This window comes from Prosopis cineraria, unplaced genomic scaffold (assembly GCF_029017545.1).
Source record: "Prosopis cineraria cultivar Desert tree isolate PC_DT_omini unplaced genomic scaffold, ASM2901754v1 PC7, whole genome shotgun sequence".
Taxonomy (NCBI): domain Eukaryota; kingdom Viridiplantae; phylum Streptophyta; class Magnoliopsida; order Fabales; family Fabaceae; genus Prosopis; species Prosopis cineraria.
The window spans coordinates 38,698,100-38,717,747 of NW_026555338.1; the positions used below are offsets into that span (position 1 = coordinate 38,698,100).

Here is a 19,648-nt window from a genome sequence, read left to right on the forward strand (position 1 = left end):
AGTGCTAGATAGTGCAAGAACATTTTAGAGAAGCCTACACAACTCTAGCCTCAATATTTTAATATTGTCTCTAGATTCTTCCATTAAAATATCTAGATATTTGTTAAGAGAATTCTAGAGAATCAATTGTAACCGTAGGATAGATTTAATCTCCACCGTCCATTAAGGAGGTGGGAACATTCTAGATCCAAGGGGAGGCCTATAAATACCTCACCCCTCCTCATTTGTAAATCATCCTTGAGTTCTCAAAGCTATAGAACTCTCACATTCTCTCTCTACTCTCCTTTGCCTTCAAGCTTTCCCTTTCCTCTTCTTAGCCAAGCATCCTCCTTTCATACGAGTTAGGCTTATTTAGAAACTTCCAGTGAAGGTTGTCTAAGTGCCGCACGGGTCAAAAGACTAGCCCCGTGACAGAAGGCTGATCTGATGAGCTTAGCTGAACTGGCAGACAGGGTTCGGTTGGCCGTGGCGCGAGCACCAACTAACACTGCATTTTACAGTGTTAAATTTTTTATTTTCTTTTTTAAATCACAAAATTATTATGAAAATAACAAATCAACATTATAAAATTATTATTAAATACTTCATAAAAAAATAAATTTAATTTGTTAAAATTTAACTTAAATAATTTACATAAAAAATTTAGTTTAAATAATTCAGAACTATACTAAAAAAATATAAGACTTTAAAAGCTTAAAATATGAGTTGAATTTAACAAAATAAACTAATTTTTCACTGTGTAACAAAACAATGTTAAAATTTTCATTAAAAAAATATATTTAATATTCGATCATGCTTTCAATAATATTATTTCTTATAACTTTTTATAAATGAACAATTGTGCAAAATCAATAAAATAAAAAATATTTTATAAAATATATTTAATTACAATTTTAATTTTTTTACCACATTTCTCAACTGTGAAGACCAAAATTTATATATAAACTATTCAAGGTAAATTTTAATAAGTTAAATTTATTTATTAATTATTAAAATAATAATTTTGTAATATTTATTTATTATTATTATTATTTTTTGTGATTTAGAAAAGAAAAGAAAAAATTTAACACTGCAAAATGCAGTGTTTAAGTAGTGTGAGCACAGAAACCAGATGGGGGGAAGGGGATTGGAAGGGGTTCTTCCCTCCCCTCCAACCAAACCAAACATAAGTGTCAATATTAGTTTAGATATCTGAGTATTTTATAAAATTAAAGAATCAAAATCAAATCTTATAAAGTTAAAAGACAAAATATGCACTTTAACCTAAGAAAATAATACAAAATAGGTCAAACCAAGGAAAGAAACCGAGAACAAAATGGCAGTGCAAAACGACATGATGCAGCCACACATCTGATTTTAATGGCTTCTCATTACCTCCAATATCAAAAGAAGCATTCCCGAATTGAGATATTGCTGTGGACCATAGAGGTTGGAGTTCTATCGACAACTGCAATTGAAACCTAAATATAACCAGTCACTTGTCGAAGTAATGGTTATCAAGGGGACTAAGCACAATGGCCGGTGAAAAAGCGGGGGAAAAAGAAAGAAAGAAAGGGGGAGGAGGACTACAGCATGATGAATCCCATATCTGACCGCTGATCATGCAAGTAGAAGCATTCAGTTCCCCACCATATCATATTAACAGAACTAGTTATTACGCGGTGGCAGATACTAAGTACTTTAGAACATCAGTACCAAAAACTGATTATTAGGCAATACATAGATCCTAAGCCGGCTGTGTGGAGGGCGAGGTTTTCTGCCAGAGGGGCCGCCCTAAGATGGCACTTCCATGTACTGATAGATATGCAGCGTTCAGCCTGGTAAAGCAATCAGGGACACGTCAAACACAGAAATCAATAGGAGCATATGCGAAGGTGTTATCTCCAGAACATGCATAAGAAAAAACAATACTTGTCAACATCAGGCATAGCCAGGGGATCATATAACTCCTCCCTCTGTTCAATATTAGGCATAGCCATAGATGCCATGTCCTGAGCACCTTCAACCTGAAAATAAACAACCCACATGCACGAGAAGCTTAATAACAGACGTTAATGCCGCTTCAAGCCGATTCAAAACCCCCCCCCCCCAAAAAAAAAAAAAAAAAACAAAAAAAGAGAAAGAAATCATCCGACATGTAAAGTACTTTCACAGTAACACACCTGTTGGGGGTATTGTGTGTAGCCAGCATATGCACTATATGCGTACAAGGAAGGGTCTTGAGCTGCCCCATAAGCATAGGCTTCATAGCCCTGTCCATATCCATAGTAGGCACTCCATTGGCTCGGATCCATCTGTGCTCCCCAGCCACCAGGTAAGTCCTAGTATAATTTCATGGAAAATTTTTATCAAAGATAATATAAAGCATATCGACAAAATGAAATGCAAATTCACACATAACAAACTTCAAAGGGTTAAAAACATCATTTTCTTTGAAAATATATCAACTTACATGGAGGTACTGCAACTCTCTTGCAAATTATATCAAACTAGATATCTTTTCCCAGCGCAATAATTATTTAAAAAGTTTCCTAAAAGATTAATTTTACTCATCTTTTTAACATTTAAACCTATTGGCAAGCAAATTGAAGACAAACTACTAAGAAATATTCCATGATAATGATATATATCACCTGTCTAGCTGTCAAGCTCCTACCCCAAGAAATTCGGACCACTTGCTGGCCTATCATCTTTCCCTGCATCCTCTGAATGGCTTCTTCAGCAGATGTTCTACAGAAAAGAGTCACGAGAAATTGAAGAAATAGAGCTTAAATAGGATAAAGAAAAAACCAAAAAGAATGATGGAATAGCTCAAACTCAAAAGACACAGAATAACGTTATGCCATATCAAAAATCACTGCCTCTTATTTTTTTTCATTTCCTTTTTTTTTTTGGGGGGGGGGGGAAGCATGTCAAACCCGTATCTTTACAGAGTAACCATATAAAGAATTTAAATGTTTAAACGGGAGGAGGAAAATAAGAGACCTTGTCCCAAATTGAACAAAGCCACATCCTTTGCCAGCCTGAATCTTGACAGACACAATATCCCCAAAGTGCAAAAATGTCTGCTTCAGTTCTTCTTCTGTGATATTAAGATCCAAATTACCAACAAAAATCTGCAATAAAACTGGGGTAAGACAACCATAGGATAAAATTCACAAAAATATTGTGGGTCTGACTTACACTTGTATTATTCATATCATAATCTGGTGGAACTGCATTTACCGGGGTAGTATATGCTGGGATTGGATATATGGCTGCCAAAGAGATCCTCGGGTAAGTCCCTCATCTAAGTAGCAATATATTCAAACAGCAAAATCCTAAAGTATAGCCAGTAATTATGCATGGTACGAAAGCTCGAGTACCAATTTTCAGATCTCCCCTCAAAATCTACATTGACTAATTAAAATAGTTTTTTTTTATTTCTTAAGCACAGTAGCACCAAAACTAATACAGCAGTACCACATAATTTCAAGTTCACTTAAAGTGAAATAGTTTCTTTCTTTTATTTATTTATTTTCCAAAACAGCAAATCCACCTAAATCTTACAAGCACTTGAAGTCTTTAATGTAATACATGCACTACCAAGGCATACCTCAGACTTGTCAATTAGACTGGTATTGACTTTATTTATTTTACCAAAGATATCAATGAAACCAAAACATGCCTTAATCTGTCTAAATTAAGGGTGTGTAAACCAGCAACACTATAATAGCTTTTGCCATATTAAAATAGGATGACAGGACCCCATCATCAGAGTGCAAAATGTGACCAAGGTAATGAAAATCTCATTTCCTAATCAATATAGAGTAATAATTCTAAAATGTCCTTTAAAATCCTTTAAGATAGTTCAAGACTGAAGAGAAACACAAATTACAATACACAAAATAATTATTTCTCCTTAAAACACAAATTTATAGAATAGGAAAAAGACTTGCTTCTGTATCTAACAAGTAGTAAAATGTGTACATAACACGTGCCAATATTAAGAAAATTTTAATATATAAGTATTAAATCATCTAGTGGGGAGGGGAGTATAGTCCTTGTTCCCCAGGAAGTATATGAAAAGTATAAGTACAATCACCTTTAACTGCAGCATATTGCTGTTGGAAACCTGTGGTCTTCTTTGGCGTTGCAGCACTGATACGCATTGGCCTACTTGAGCAATAAACACCATTCATTTCAGTCATAGCACGATTCCTTTCAGTCTCTTCTGAAAATTTAACAAACCCATATCCCTTGGAACGCCCTGTATTAGGATCAGTCACTACTTTAGCACCTCTAACTGAAGGATAATGGGCTCGGAAGGTCTCCTGCAGAAGGTAATCTGTGACATCAGGCGCTAGGTCCCCCACAAAAATCGAGTGCTCAGGCCCAGCATCAGGACGCCGCTCCCCAATACCAAAAGATGCCCAATTCAATCTGAAAGTCTGTTCTGTTCCAGGCATTTGCGTCCCATTGTACGTTTGCAGAATCCGTTCTGCTGCTGCATGGGAAACAAACTCCACAAATCCATAGCCCTCAGGCTGTCCAGTTATCTTGTTACGTATGATCTTTATGGAAACTACCTGCAGCAAAGCAATCCATTTCTATGAACACCCTACCATCTATCCACATCAACAAATCCATGATAAAAGGAATGCATAAGATGGAATATCTATCACCAGATGTAATATCATCACGCAAGTAAATCATCTACCCCAAAAAAATTCACACAAGAATCATCTGTCAGGAATCAGCGAAACACACAGCTAAGTTCAATAGCGAATACTGACATTAAGTATAACATTACATTAAACTCCAACATGCGTCTCATCTCCAAATCTTTACGCACAAACCTTCCAATACACATTAAACATATTCCATTAACAGGCATGCAAAAAATTTTCCTTTTCTTTCTTTCTTTCTATCTTTTTTTATAAACTGACTATTTTTTCTCAAACAATACAAGGTAAAGCAATAAGTTGTTGATCCATTAGAGATGTCCTCAGGAAATCCAAAAACTCCACACAACAACCAGCATGCGAACACAAATGAAACTTCACAACAGGGAAAGGGATTTTTTTTTTTTTTGGGTGGAAAAATGCAAAAATGATAGACAGTTTCAATCAAAGATGATTGGTTTTCAGGCTGCCCGGGATAAAATCAATAAGCAAGCCAAATTTCATGAGAATCTTCTTCATCTTCGGAACTATCATTCAAGATTTCCATTGAAATGCCAAAAGTAACTTTTTCACACTGTTACATCAAGGATAAATAAAGATGTTACCAAGCCCTTCATCCTCTAGGAGCAAACTTTCCAAAATGGCACACTTCCCTCGCTAATTAAATTGAAATTTAACTAATTCTGGAGCGCACCATTGGGACAATCTCTGAACAACATTATTTCCCCAGTAATTCCACCTGTCGGGTTCCATTTTTCAATGTCGAATGTGTTTTTTGTCCTTTTTCTCATTAGTTCAACCATAAGCCCCAGCATACTTTTTTTTTTTTTTACTTCCCAAAAACCAACAGGTGGAATTTTTTTTACCAGTAGTGGTTTGTTTGATAATTCTTTATGCAAGTCCAAGGCATCGAAAAAGAAGAGGAGGAGAACAAACCTCTCCGGTGTGCGCGAAGCAGTGACTAAGGTAATTTTCGTCGACCCAGTACTGCAAATCCCCAATCCAGAGAGTTCGAACTTCCTCAATGGAGGAAGGTTGATGATAACCCTGGGAAGCTGTCGTCGTCATTGTCGTCTTTATAGATCAGAACTGCGCGCCCGATATAAATATTGTTGCTGTTCCCTCCCTCTCGGAGAGCTAACCCTAGGCTAGCGAGTGGCCAGTGGTCGATCACCTGTCGCCAGCGGGAAAAATTATGAGGCAAACGCTGAGTATCAATGCTCTGAAGGATTTGTTTGATTCACTAGGATTAAGCTTCAGGAAAAAGAAATGGAAAAGGAATTAGTAAATTCTTTTAATAAGTTGGTATGAAATTTAATGTTTGAAAATTAAAATTCAGAAAAGAGAATAAAAATTTGGTTCTCACCTCAAACTATGGTGTTAAAAACCGGACCGGACCGATCGGGTCAACCCGAAAACCGGTGAACCGATCCCCTGTCCGGTTTGGGTTTGCTCTCTTAACTCGATGAGGGAGTAAACCGGTGTAACCCGATCAACTCGGGTTCAACCCGGTATAACCCAGATAACCCGGTGGGTTGACTGGTTAACCGGGTTAATATTTTTTAGACTTTTACCCCAAAATGACGTCGTTTTTGATTTTTTTTCATTTTTTATTTTTCAAAGCTCTGAGTTCAGAAAAAAGATAACAAAAAAAGTGAAATTGAAGTTAAAAAATGAAAAATTAGAGATAAAGCATGCTAAGTCCAAAAATATAGTATTTTATTATTGTTACACTTTTGAGTGGTTGGATTTGGTTGAATATTTTTATAATTAATGTCTTTTTATTTAAATTGTATTATTTTAATCATGACCGGCCACCGGTTCAACCCCGATTGAACCGCTAACCCATGACCCAATGTCATGACCGGTTTAATGACCAGTCCAGTTTTACGTACCTTGCCTCAAACCCAAGAAAAATCATATTTTCCTAAAAGATTACTTTTGCAGACTAAAATACCCCTATAATTTCTCAAAATTCCAAGACACATCCTTTGACCTTCTTCATTGACGGCCATTCTCCGTCAGTCATTCTTGGACCACTTCTCACCGTTGTTTGTTCTGCCCCACCGTCAAAGATGTTGCAGATCCAATCATGTTCCGCCGCTTGACTTCTCCGTCTCCATCGCGTCTCACCTTCTCTGATAGAGCTTCCCAACTTCTCCGTCATCTGCTTCAAATTTGAACAGGCTCCCCTGTTTGCTTTGTTTCAGATCTGACAACAATGGTTCGATTTACCAATTTGTGACTCCCATCGGGACTGTATTGTATTTTCGATTTTCCGAATGTAATAGGGAGAAGATCATGCTTTGCCGATGTGCAATGATGATTCAATCTGGTACTTTTTCAGGTTCAGCTCTTGTTTCGTGCTCGATGGAAAAAGAGTGGGTGAAAATTCAAATTTTGTAGGATTCCCTTGTCCTTTTACTTTCCAGTTTGGATCTTTTTTGGGGGGCTTGATTTTGATGTTAAGCACTAAACCATCACCCAGTCATGTCTAACTGGTTTAGTGTGCTAGAGATGCAAAACAGAAGGACCGGGAGATGAAGTGATTTTTAGGTGATGATTAATTTTATTAATTATTTTTATAAGGATATTATTGTATTTAACATTTTTGTGTTCAAGGGTTCCATTTAAATTTTTAAGTATACCAAACTATAGTTATAAACCAATTTCATTTTTCTTTTTCAGTTCCATTTCTAGTCCTATATTCGATTTCATTTCCTTCAAAATATTCCAGCGAACCAAAGGCGACTTGAATTCCAAATCAAATAGAACACTGGGAATTTCGCTTCAAAAAAGGTAAAATAATCAGGGAGAATCGCACCTAGGGCCTTCCAAAATGAATAATAATGACGTGTCTCTGCGGGCTAATGACCTCCTTTGCAATTTAGTTTTGTGTTGAAATAACCAAATTACCCCTCACTTTTTCCGCCCTTTTGATCTTCTTGCTCGCTCCTAAAGCCTTTTCTTCCGAGATTATACGTGAAGAAGGAGGAAGATTACAAATAAGGAGAATGATAAGGAAGAACCTTATAAAATTATTAATATTAAATAAAAATTTTATTATTGAAACACGATAGAAGGAGATAAAAGGAGTATTAAAATTTAAGAATGTTGGTATTAAAAAAATTTTAATTTAATATTAATATTTTTACAGAATTTTGTTGGTGATTAAATTCCTTATTTAGGACTTCATAATAATTCTCCCTAAAAGTTTTAATATGTTTTGAATTGATCTCTTAACTGCCTGTTTGGATAGGGTTAATAATCAAATTTTTGGATCAAAATTGATTTTTGAGTAAAACTTATCCAAAAATCATATAAAGTAGATAATCAATTATTGATGTAAAAATTACACTTTGAGCAAAGCTTCTTCCACTAACCTATTTAAATTAATTTTACCGTTAGAATAATAAATAAGTTGTTAATAGAATTCCACCACTCATATTATCCTCTCATTTTACATCTTCAGGGTCATGAAAAGGGGAGATCAAATATAGCATGAAAATTAGGAAGATCATCACATTGATGAACATTCATCCTTGCTCACCATCTATAGCATCTTCATTAGATATGGCACATATTTATAATGTCATTGAAAATTAATTTATATATTATCATCTTTATTAGTTATTATAAAATTAATATTTGGTATTTAAAAAATAAATCTTTCTTTTTTATTAAATTTATTTAAACTAAGATATATTGAGTTATTTATTTATATAAATTAAAATGTTAATATAATATAGTTTAAATTTTTATAATTAATCAGATATATAACTTAAAAAAATATTTTACTTCTTAAATAAAATTTAACAAATTTAATAATATTATATGCAAAATTATCAATAATTTAATTTTAAAAAGTAATGTCTTTTATGATAATTTACACAATTAAAATTAATTTTGACTAAATTATTTAAATATATTTAATTTTATTAAAATTAATTTTTAAAAATAGTATTCAAATAGATTATATTATAATATGATTAATTATAATTAAAATTAACTATATTAATTAATTATACTGAAATTTAAGTGGGCTTTAAATAAACAATAAAATAAGGTAATAGCTTATTCCATTTCCAACCAACATCTCCTTTTCAAAACTCCTCGGTCCCCATCAGAAATGACTCCGTATACCCGGCCCATATTCGAACCGAAGAAGCTCCGGGATTCAACGGAAGCGTAGCTCGCTCGAAGGAAGCTTCGGCTTTCTCGTCCATGACTGCCCGCCGCTTCAGTGGGGGCTTCTCTCTTTCCTCGCTTCGAATTCAAATCTTCCCTTATCTTTGAAGCGAGCCCAGAATGCTTATAAATGATGATGTCCGCTTCATTTCGTCTTCCATTAAAATCCCCCGTCCTCCCAAAACCCCAACCCTTTGTTTCGAAAGCATACGTTCTCAAATCCTTCACACTGGAAACTCAATAGCACTATTCCTTGATTCTATTAGAAGCACTCCATCGTTGTCTCAGAAGGCAAAGTGGACTAGTCCAGCCCCGAGTGTTTCGGAAGAAAGGATTAAATCTTCTTTTTTTGGTTCAGCATCGTTATCCTTGAGTGGTTCTGGGACTGGTGACAAGAGAGCGTTGAAAGGAACGTCACCTATTCTCTGTTCAGTTTCATTGGCATTGGCAGAGTCGGGCCAATCAGGACCAGAGGGGAAGGAAGCTCCACAGAAGGGGCACGCTTCAAGTCGACAGAACGAAGATAGGGTGCTGATCAGTGAGGTGCTTGTTAGAAACAAGGATGGAGATGAGCTTGAAAGAAAGGACCTCGAGATGGAGGCACTTCAGGCCCTCAAAGCTTGCCGACCCAACTCCGCTCTCACTGTGCGCGAGGTCCAAGAGGATGTCCATCGCATCATTAATAGTGGGTATTTCTGCTCGTGCATGCCAGTTGCAGTTGATACGCGTGATGGCATCAGATTGATATTTCAGGTACGAGTACGAAAGAGGTATACCGATTTTGTTTCTCATTTAATTCCGTTTCCTTAGAGTTTCTCCAAAAATGTCATATATTGCCATGATCTTCAATTGCAAACGATTGCATATTTGAATCTGTAACCAAAGTTAGGATTCTTTATCCTCACTCATCACGTCTGTAGCCAACTTTTTTACAAGAGAGTAAAGTCTTGTTTGCTTTCTACTTCATTATCGACCTTCCCAAAAAATAAATAAATAAATTTATGATGTTCGAGAAGAGTAGTGAGTATAATGAGCTGGACATCACAAGTGCTTTAAATTTTTTTGCAGTTGTTAAATAAGTAAATTCATGTCCTTCACGTTCTTGGCAATATGCTTTTTTCTATTTTTAAGGCATTCATGGCTCGAACGTTAAAAGATGGTTGCGTTTTACTATTCTTTTGGAACTGCGAGAAAGTTTCCCATAGAAGTAGAACCTTTGCATCATTACCGACAAAGTAATCAAATGACTCCTTCAGAATGCTTAATCGATTATTTTTATTTTTCAAAATGACGTTGAAATTGATCTAAGAAATCTATAAACTGCTTATACATCGAATAATTAGTTTTGGTTTCTTGTGGCACAAGGTAGAAGCAAATCAAGAATTCCAAGGTTTGGTATGTGAAGGAGCTAATGTTCTTCCAGCAAAGTTTCTAGAAGATTCATTTCGGGATGGATATGGTAACTCTTACCTTTTCACCCTTGCCTTTGCAGTTCTAATCATATATATGCAAATTACATGATTGTGCGTTCATTTAAGTCTGTCATAACCTTTGCATGTTAATTTGTACAGGGAAAGTTATCAATCTAAGGCGACTGGATGAAGCAATATCATCCATCAATGGCTGGTATATGGAGCGTGGTCTTTTTGCTATGGTAACTTACCCTTATGACCGTATATTTGTTTATTCTCCAAACTCTGGTCATATAAGCTTTTTCCTGTTTTTAGCTCCATAGAATTTCAAGGGCTTTAACTTGGCTTAGATTGTGCTCCCACTAGGATAATGATTGTCCCCCCCCCCTAATTTCCACATCTCTTTGATGTTTATGATAGGTTTCAGCTGTTGAGACTCTCTCAGGGGGTATCCTGAGATTGCACGTTTCAGAAGCTGAGGTCAATAATATCTCCATACGGTTTCTTGATAGGAAAACGTAAGGATTTTTAATTTTATTTCATATGTACAAACGTGCAGTCACCACATCTACATGAAATGCAAATAACTTTTCATTTGATTTTTATTTAGTTATATTACTAACTTAGTTTGCTGTTGTCAGAGGTGAGCCTACTTTAGGGAAGACAAAGCCAGAAACAATACTCAGGCAATTTACAACCAAGAAGGGGCAGGTACTTCCGGGAATGCTTTGAAGATAATAGTTCCTTCAAAGTTGAGAGCTAGCTGTTGATTGCTTTATAAGAACTTTGTTCTTTTGATGTCTGTGCAAATTAAGCTAAATAGAGAGAATCTCCTGGCTTTTTGAAGTATATCATCATCATTATTTTTTATGGGTGAAGTTATCAGCATTCTCCTGTCTATAGTGATTTTCACTGAAGGGAACAGCTGATCTCCTGCTCTAATTCATGCATACCTGCGTATAAAGAGTCTTGTTTATGGACATATGCCAGGCTGAATTTTACTAACAAGGAATTTTGTAAATAATAATTTTATTGTCGGTCTACAGTATGATTCAGGAAAAAGAGATGTAGAGACTGTATTAACTATGGGAATCATGGAAGATGTTAGCATTATTCCTCAGCCAGCTGGTAATAAGTACTAATGAAAAATGGGTTTCATTTAAGTTCAATAGCTGTTAGAAAGGGATACTGTCAGCATAATCATTCATTGAACCTAGTGTATAATTATTATTTTTGATAAAATGAGCCCATTGTATTTTGTTTCTGCAATAATGTAGATACAGGGAAGGTTGATTTTGTGATGAATGTGGTGGAGCGTCCTAGCGGAGGATTTTCAGCGGGTGGGGATATCAAGTGGGTGAGTGATGCTAATTTCAAGTATACATTAATGGAGCTAATATACACTAAATTACTAAACTCCTTTGCTGCACGGTCTAACTTTGTTATGTATGATCACAGGATACCAGTGGTCCTCTGTCTGGACTAATTGGAAGGTGAGCTCATGGGCTTCATTACATCATGCAGTGGCAAGTTATTAGCAGATGTTTTTACCTGCAGTATCCTATTTTCTCCTTCTATGTGTTATTGATATAATCTGAGGTTACTTACCTGCAACTGAAGCCATTTAAGGGTGATTTGTCTGGCTCCTTTTATTGTTTATAATGTTTATTGCTAATTGTTTATAATGTTTGCTAATTGTTTCCACTTCAAAAGATTTTTAATAGTTGATACAGCTGGTATAATCAATCATACTATGGTTATTGCAGCTTTGCCTATTCTCATAGGAATGTGTTTGGTCGAAACCAGAAACTCAATATTTCCTTAGAGAGGGGCCAGATTGACTCAATATTTCGTATAAACTACACAGACCCTTGGATTCAAGGAGATGATAGACGAACATCTAGAACAATAATGATTCAGGTAATCTGAAGGTTTATCTTGTCCTTGTTCAACTTCTGTTCTCTTGATGCTATTGGGCTAAAGATTGTGTCTTCTGGCATGTCATTTACTTCTTACTAGAATTCAAGAACCCCTGGAACAGTGGTTCATGGTAACCAGCCTGATAATAGTAGCCTGACCATTGGTCGTGTCACAGCTGGTATAGAGTTCAGTCGACCAGTCAGGCCAAAGTGGAGTGGAACTGCAGGGCTTATTTTTCAGGTACTTAATTTCAAAATTTCAGAGGTTAAGCTGGTTATTTCTGTGTGGTTGTTATTTTTCCTATTTTTAATTGTTTCTAAATATGCGATAAGCTTAGTTGTATTTCCTTTTTTTTTATGATGGCTTTTACTCCAGCATGCTGGGGTTCGTGATGACAAAGGGACTCCTATCATCAAGGATGGTTACAGTAGTCCTCTCACTGCGGGGTTTGCAACCTGAAAATAAATGCTACATTTGCTTTGGTTTCTTGTTTCTAATGTTTTTGCCAATGTTTCCTTGCAGTGGAAATACCCATGATGACATGTTGCTTGCTAAATTTGAGACTGTTTACACTGGTTCTGGCGATCATGGGTCTTCTATGGTCTGTTGTACACTGACTGCTGTCCTTTAATGCAAATTTCTCTCCTATGATTCTCACTTTTATTTGCTTGGTTTTGTAGTTTGTCTTCAACATGGAACAGGGACTTCCTCTTTTGCCTGAGTGGTTGTCCTTCAACAGGACGAATGTGCGTGCTAGGAAGGGTGCTGAGATAGGTTCTGCTCGCTTTCTTTTAAGGTATGAAATACCCATGCTTTTGTCATAAACAAGAATGATGTGGCTTTGCAGTGAAACAAGAACAAATTATCTAATTTTGTTTTGTTGATTTTATTGGTAGCCTCTCTGGTGGTCATGTGGTGGGAAATTTCTCTCCCTACGAGGCATTTGCTATCGGTGGAACAAATAGTGTGAGAGGCTATGAAGAAGGTGCTGTGGGATCTGGTCGATCATATGTTGTTGGCTCTGGAGAAATTTCTTTCCCGATGGTACTTGAATTTGATGAACATTTTTTGCAGATGCCCATGGATACATGCATTTGGCAAAAAATAAGTTTGGAGAGAAGTTGGTTCACTGATCTTATACTGTTTCTGATTGCAGTTGAGGCCAGTAGAAGGAGTCTTGTTTTCCGACTACGGAACAGATCTTGGATCAGGCTCAACTGTTCCTGGTAGGCTCCCTTTGCTCGTTTTTTAAGATGCTAGTTTTTATAAAAAATAAAAATAAAACCTATAACAAGTTGTACTAGGTTAGTATTAAGATTCAAGAGTCAAGTGAAGTGGCACAATTTCTAAATTGTATTATTTGAACAAATTTAACTATTAAACATCTGAGTCTTGTGATACCTTTCTAAGAAGATATGTTTGTGAATCACATTTTGGTTTTTATTAGGTGACCCTGCTGGAGCAAGGCTGAAACCCGGGAGCGGATATGGATATGGGTTTGGGATCCGTGTGGATTCTCCATTGGGCCCTTTGCGTCTAGAGTATGCCTTCAATGATAGGCGTGAAAAGAGATTTCACTTTGGCGTCGGTCATAGAAATTAGATGTTTTACCTGCCTCTCAGAGCTCACTTGATTGTTTCCCCATGTCCTACTGGTGTTTTGCTTTTGGGAGCCTCGCGAAAGGCTTGCTTTGTCATCTGTGAAAAGCGTTTGTCAATTTTTTTTCCGCCGGTTGATACAATTAGCTGTCCTGACGCTGTTTTTAATTGTTAAATGGTGAATTTCTTGCCTGAAATGGCTCTCGTCCATTTTGATTCCAAGGAGGGAGGTTGGTTCCGTTGTTGGGGACACAAGGGCCTCGGTTAGCATGCCAAGACAGCGGCATGTCGCTTCCCACTTTAGAGTAATGAGACTCTGTGAACTTTTAGCTCTTAAGGTGTTGCATTACCCGCTCCTTCGTCCTCTGTTGTATAGTCTATATGCTGTTGGAATTGAAGGGACAATATCGTGTGTATTCAATATTCTTTGTAATCCATAGTCTCAACATTTATTGATCGCGCGATATCACGTTCAGAATTAGCCGGAAAGTCAACAATTACATGCCATTGGCGGTTTTGAACTGCAGGGTCATTTGACAAAGAGCTCGTGTTTCAAGTAGTAAGTTGCATGTATTTTCTCACCAAGGTATGGGAGGAGGGCAATGGCGGAACAGCGGTTGCGGCCGAGTGTGTCGAAAGAAGATCCGTGCAGCATAAAGAGGAGCGAATGTGATCTACAGCGTAACGGAATGTGCCCTTTAAGCTCCAAACGTCTGACCGAACGGGACAGATCTGCAGGAGATAATGAAAGAGGACAGACAAAGGCAACAGTGAAGTATGTAAGACGTGAATGCAGTTTGAGGAGCCAAACCGACCCAGAGCGTGCAGGCCGAAGAAATTGCTGCTTCACATCCCAACTATTTCTTTTCCCCAGGACGTGAATTTCACAATGAAGGGCGTCATCCAGGCAGATTTTTTTTTTTTTTTCAATAGCAGTACAATATAAGGCTCTCTTAAATTTTTTAGCTTAACTGCAAATATCTTTTAAAATTTTAAAATAAAGATTAAACTTTATAAAACTAGACGCGCGGTTGTATATTATTTATTTTTAATTTCCTAAAATTAATGATAATATAATTGGTAGCGCGGGTGGAGTTTCGTTCTCTCCGAAAGACATTCTTAGATGAATCGTAATGAATACCCTTTGTGTCATACAGTGGACGCGTAGGTTGTTCATTCAAGTCCCAAGATGAGCTCATGAATAATCATCTTTCATCTGCTTCCCCACGAGACGGCTTTATCAATCCCACGCTCTCGCTCCAGATTCGCAAAGTGATTTCTTGTCGCTGCCTTTTTTGCTTGAATTGAATGGGTCCAACAACATTGGATTTCTACCCGTCCTTCAACCCCTTCTCTCTGAGATATCGATATCTCACTTTTACCATTTGCTGATTCCCTTTCCTTTACATTTTCCCTTATCATGACCGACCACTACTCCTCCATTGCCTTCTCTTGTTCCTCGCCCTTCAACTTCTCGTCTCTCACTTTACCCTCTCCTCCCAGAGAAGCCCTACCTCTCCTTAACCTGAGCCCCCCAAGACATGATGATGATGATCATATGCAAGTAGACACCCAGGAGAAAGGAGGCATGGGGTTTAGTTCTCTGAAAGATGATCCTTCGAAGCTGGCTTTACAATTACGCCTAGGGCTTCCGACCACTAGTAGTTCCTCGCCTGAGTTGGCTGATTCGAACCTATACTCCGCCGATGCAGTTTCAGACAAAGATGAAGTCACCACTGAATCTTCCAGATATCTCTCTGATAGGATCGCTAGAGGCAGTCAGTATTGGATCCCTTCCCCGGCTCAGATTCTGATTGGTCCGACCCAGTTCTCCTGCCCTCTTTGTTTCAAGACCTTCAACAGATACAACAACATGCAGGTTTGTCCTCTTCCATCCTCTTCCAGATTCATTAATCATTCTCCCCAGAGAGAGAGAAAAATTTTAAGATTGAAAGAGAGGAGCGAGTCTTTCCCTTTCCTTTTCCCTGTTCTCCGCCCTCTACTTTCTCCGATCTTACCTTTCGCGAACATTTGCTGTAAAGGAGAAAAGCCTGATTCAAAGTTTTCACCATCATAGCTTCATTTCACAAAAGTGTTGGATTTGTTGAAGTGTGTGTCTGTTTTAGGGCTTTCCAAACTTCCTTTACTACTTGAGATTGCATTCCCTCTAGCATGAAACTTATATATATATATATATATATATATTTTACGCCTCTTTTCCGTATATATGAACTTCCATGAGTATTCCCTGGACAGTGTAATATAACCGACATGTTCTACGTACGTATAACCGACATGCACCTTGTAAATACTTTGGCGTGTCCGCGCGCGTGTATTAGTTAGTAAAGATGGAAGATCGCTCACTAGGATTTTTATGCGATGTTAATTAGATTAAGTTTAAAGCCAAGAAATTTGAGCATTGAGGATGCAGAAAATGAAAACGACGTCAAACACAAGCATAATATAATCTAAATAGATGCACATCATTGCTGGCCAAAAGAAAGATGAACAGTGTTTCAAATAGTTTTGGGCTTTTTCAACTTTTGCTTTATCAGGATACCCTACACCATTGCCTTTTCATTTATGCTCTACGACAGCAGTGTTGAGAGAGACGCGATTCATGCACCCTCCTAGCTATAGCTAGGTAGCCTGCCTTATTACTCCGGAACTTGGCCGACAGACAACAATAATTTAAAATAAATGAGACGGCCACGTCACGTAGACCTAGCTGTAGGTAATAATTGTTACTTCACATATGAGCCACGGATTTTGGTTCAGCTGATCCACAGTGACACTAAATTCAATTCGGTTCCCAGAATTGAAGATTGATTAGTGGTAATAATACACAGATGCATATGTGGGGGCATGGATATGAATATAGAAGGGGACCAGAGTCTCTGAGGGGAACACAGCCAACAGCAATGCTGAGGCTTCCGTGCTATTGTTGTGCACCCGGGTGCAAGAACAACATCGAGCATCCCAGAGCCAAACCTCTAAAAGACTTCAGAACCCTTCAAACCCATTACAAGAGGAAGCATGGAATCAAGCCTTTCATGTGCAGAAAATGTTGCAAAGCATTTGCAGTGAGAGGCGATTGGAGAACTCACGAGAAGAACTGTGGCAGGCTCTGGTATTGCTCTTGCGGCTCTGACTTCAAGCATAAAAGATCTCTTAAAGATCATGTCAAGGCTTTCGGACATGCCCACACTCCTTGTGGCGTTGATCGTCTCCATCAAGATGAAGTAGCTTCTGAAATTGACTGCCCAAACGATTCCTTCCACTCTCATTGATCATAGTTAACTGTATTATGGGTTAGCACTTCTTTGTATAATTAGAAGCTTTAGCTGATGTTTATCATATATTTTGAACTCATTTCTTGCTTTGGTCTTTTTTTAGCCAACTTTTGGACTTATATATGACTGATAGATTAATATTAATGGAGCAAATTTTTTCTCTCACTCTGAACGTGCTCTAGAAATAAATTGACGGCACACGTATATACAATTCACTGGGATAGAACTCGACACACTCAAATGCTAGAGATAAAAAAAATATCTCCATTTAAAAAGGTTAATATGCTATGCATCAAAAGTTTGCAAGCTAGCGTCGTCTCAGAATCCGCACAATAATTACACCATGCATGTTTGAAATACAATACATACAATAAAACACTATGAATTGGAAGAAAAAAAAGGCATTATTACTATTATTTGAGTCTGAGCTTTGGTAATTAATTCCCATAGAATCAGTGAAGTTTCTAATAGAAAGTTAATGGAGAATTAAATGCAAAGAGTATGGTCCAAGGTGAAGAAGCGAGTTGGAAGGGAAGAGAAGAAATGAAAGGCGCGAAATGCAGGGCAAAGCAATGAGAAGGCGGAAGCTTCGGAAAGAGTGTCGTCATGGGATGAGCTTGAGGAGTCAATGATGGTTGCCATTTTGGCGTTTCCTGCGCGTTGTGATGGACACATCATATGCTACGTTTCCAACTCACCGTAATGATTCTGCTATATTGAAATGAAATGATGATTAGCATTTCAAGAGAAAAAGTGTTTTACGAAAAATGGGAATGTAATCATAACAGGTGGCATGTCTCGTGTCATGGCAGGGACTCATCAGTGATCTGATCAGGGTTCCTTGAAATGTCTTTCAGAGTACAATGCATTTGGATTATTCAGAGTGTTAACTGTAGCACTGTTGTTAGCAATGGTTTCAAAATCAAAGATCCATGATTCGTATAATTAATCGAATTGAATCAATAATTAAATTAATAATATAATAATTAAATATAAAAATTATCTATATAATAATATTTAAATATAATAATAAATATAAAATTTTTACTTAACTTAAAAAAATTAAATATTTTAAGTTTATCATAACTTAATAAATCACATAATACACCATAATATTAAACGATTAAAAAATAGTTATTTTTTAAAAAAGGTTCAATAAAAAATAAAAAAAATAAAATAGTTTAGTTCTTAAAAACTGAATCTAATTCTTATTTGATTTTGATTTTCAATTTGATAGTTGATTTGAAACAGCCCAACTCAATTTAATTTTTAAAATAATTTTTATATATTTACCGAATCAAAATTTAAATTAGTTGACTATCAAACCATCCTATCCAGTATGATTTTAAAATTACTGGTTGTTAGTTTAAAACAAAGCAAATTAAAATTTATTTCACAGAAGAATCCAACAGTGAATTGGGCTATGAAACCGATAACTAATAATGAAGGCGGGACTCTTTTCTTTTCTTGCGTATGAAAGGATTCCATTGTAACGTAAATCTGTCACACCAACCCTCCTAAGTCCTAACTAATTACAACACACGTGACCCTATCCATCTTCCAGGCAGGTCCTTCCCAATGCTACATGTCCTGCAATCTCAACTTTGTCGCTATTATCATTTTCCCTCACTTAATCCCGTATCAGTATATCGTTAGATTTTCTATTTTGATTGGTTTAATGAATATTTCATTTATAGCTCGCTTGATTATGATTTGATTAATAATCATATTATATACATCCTCCTATTTATTTGAGTTCCAAATCGCAGATGAAGTAGTTCGAGTTCGGAAATGAAAGGGAATCATGATTAACGTGTAGCTACGTCCAATCATTTTATGTACGTACATGCCATCCGCATCCGCATGCTGTTATTTTAAGGCTACATGACGATATACACATATGCATTTAAAAGCATGATCAAAATTAGTCAAAAATTCATTTACTAATAAAAGTTAGTTTAATAAAAAATTGAGAAGAATAATAAGTAAGGAATTTATAAAAAATATTAATATTAAATTAAAAATTTTAATATTAAAATATGATAAAAAAAAGTATTAAAATTTAAAAACGTCAATGTTAAAAAAATTTTATTTAACATTAACATTTTTACGTGGTTTTTATTTATCATTCTCCTTGCAAATTGTTGTAATTGTTATAATAAAGCTAGTGTTTGGATAATTTTTTACTTTTCAATTAAAAAGCTACAATTTCTCATATTGAGAAAAGCATATTTAAAATAGACTTGGAGTACACTTTTCAAATAGACTTTTTAAAAAAGATATAATACCCGACCAACTTTCTATTTTCTGAGAGAACAAGATGAAAATACAAATATATTTTAGGATTCGTAGAGACAAATTAATCAGAATATAGAAGTGTCTCGAGACCTTTTTTTGGGCACATTTTAAATAATTTCAAAATGAAGTTACATGAAATTCTTGTCTGTGGCATACTTTTTTGAGCCAGCGTTCAGAGTGCACTTTATTTGATTTAATGCGCGTTTGGATACGTATAATAATCGATTTTTTGAGTTAAAAAATCAATTTTTTTGAGTTATTACCCAAACACCAAT

General features: G+C 36.2%; 3 protein-coding genes across 4 annotated transcripts; 2 read left to right on the plus strand and 1 right to left on the minus strand.

Moving 5' to 3' along the window:
* Window positions 1-1,208: 1,208 nt before the first annotated feature.
* On the minus strand, window positions 1,209-5,910 carry LOC129315115 (polyadenylate-binding protein RBP47B'). 2 transcript variants are annotated; one of them, XM_054958667.1, is made up of 8 exons: window positions 5,601-5,910; window positions 4,115-4,568; window positions 3,184-3,257; window positions 2,986-3,116; window positions 2,634-2,730; window positions 2,163-2,321; window positions 1,912-2,006; window positions 1,209-1,817 (listed from the first exon to the last, which is right to left on the minus strand). In XM_054958667.1, the coding sequence occupies exons 1-8, from the start codon at window positions 5,730-5,732 to the stop codon at window positions 1,727-1,729; spliced, it is 1,233 nt and encodes a 410-aa protein (XP_054814642.1). In that variant the 5' UTR covers window positions 5,733-5,910; the 3' UTR covers window positions 1,209-1,726. The 2 variants fall into 2 exon arrangements, with proteins under 2 accessions (XP_054814642.1, XP_054814640.1); XM_054958665.1 differs by having other exon boundaries at window positions 4,085-4,568.
* A 2,884-nt stretch (window positions 5,911-8,794) lies between these two features.
* Window positions 8,795-14,239, plus strand: LOC129315654 (outer envelope protein 80, chloroplastic). The gene is given in 16 exon segments (XM_054959529.1): window positions 8,795-9,605; window positions 10,218-10,311; window positions 10,424-10,506; window positions 10,685-10,782; window positions 10,906-10,975; window positions 11,311-11,416; window positions 11,542-11,621; window positions 11,723-11,757; window positions 12,031-12,184; window positions 12,284-12,424; window positions 12,560-12,630; window positions 12,707-12,785; window positions 12,865-12,980; window positions 13,081-13,228; window positions 13,341-13,410; window positions 13,632-14,239. Coding segments are annotated over 16 exon segments (2,133 nt in total). The 5' UTR covers window positions 8,795-8,972; the 3' UTR covers window positions 13,787-14,239.
* Window positions 14,240-14,888: 649 nt separating this feature from the next.
* Window positions 14,889-17,240, plus strand: LOC129315652 (zinc finger protein WIP5). Its single transcript, XM_054959528.1, has 2 exons — window positions 14,889-15,661; window positions 16,632-17,240. The coding sequence occupies exons 1-2, from the start codon at window positions 15,203-15,205 to the stop codon at window positions 17,070-17,072; spliced, it is 900 nt and encodes a 299-aa protein (XP_054815503.1). The 5' UTR covers window positions 14,889-15,202; the 3' UTR covers window positions 17,073-17,240.
* The last annotated feature ends 2,408 nt before the right edge of the window (window positions 17,241-19,648 follow it).

Coding starts and splice junctions, on each gene's coding strand:
- LOC129315115 (XM_054958665.1), bottom strand. CDS start 5,732: ATGACGACGACAGCTTCCCAGGGTTATCATCAACCTTCCTCCATTGAG. Junction 3,117..3,183: donor ATGATATGAATAATACAAGT/GTAAGTCAGACC, acceptor GTTTTATTGCAG/ATTTTTGTTGGTAATTTGGA. Junction 2,322..2,633: donor GGAGCTTGACAGCTAGACAG/GTGATATATATC, acceptor AAATTATACTAG/GACTTACCTGGTGGCTGGGG.
- LOC129315652 (XM_054959528.1), top strand. CDS start 15,203: ATGACCGACCACTACTCCTCCATTGCCTTCTCTTGTTCCTCGCCCTTC. Junction 15,662..16,631: donor ACAGATACAACAACATGCAG/GTTTGTCCTCTT, acceptor AATAATACACAG/ATGCATATGTGGGGGCATGG.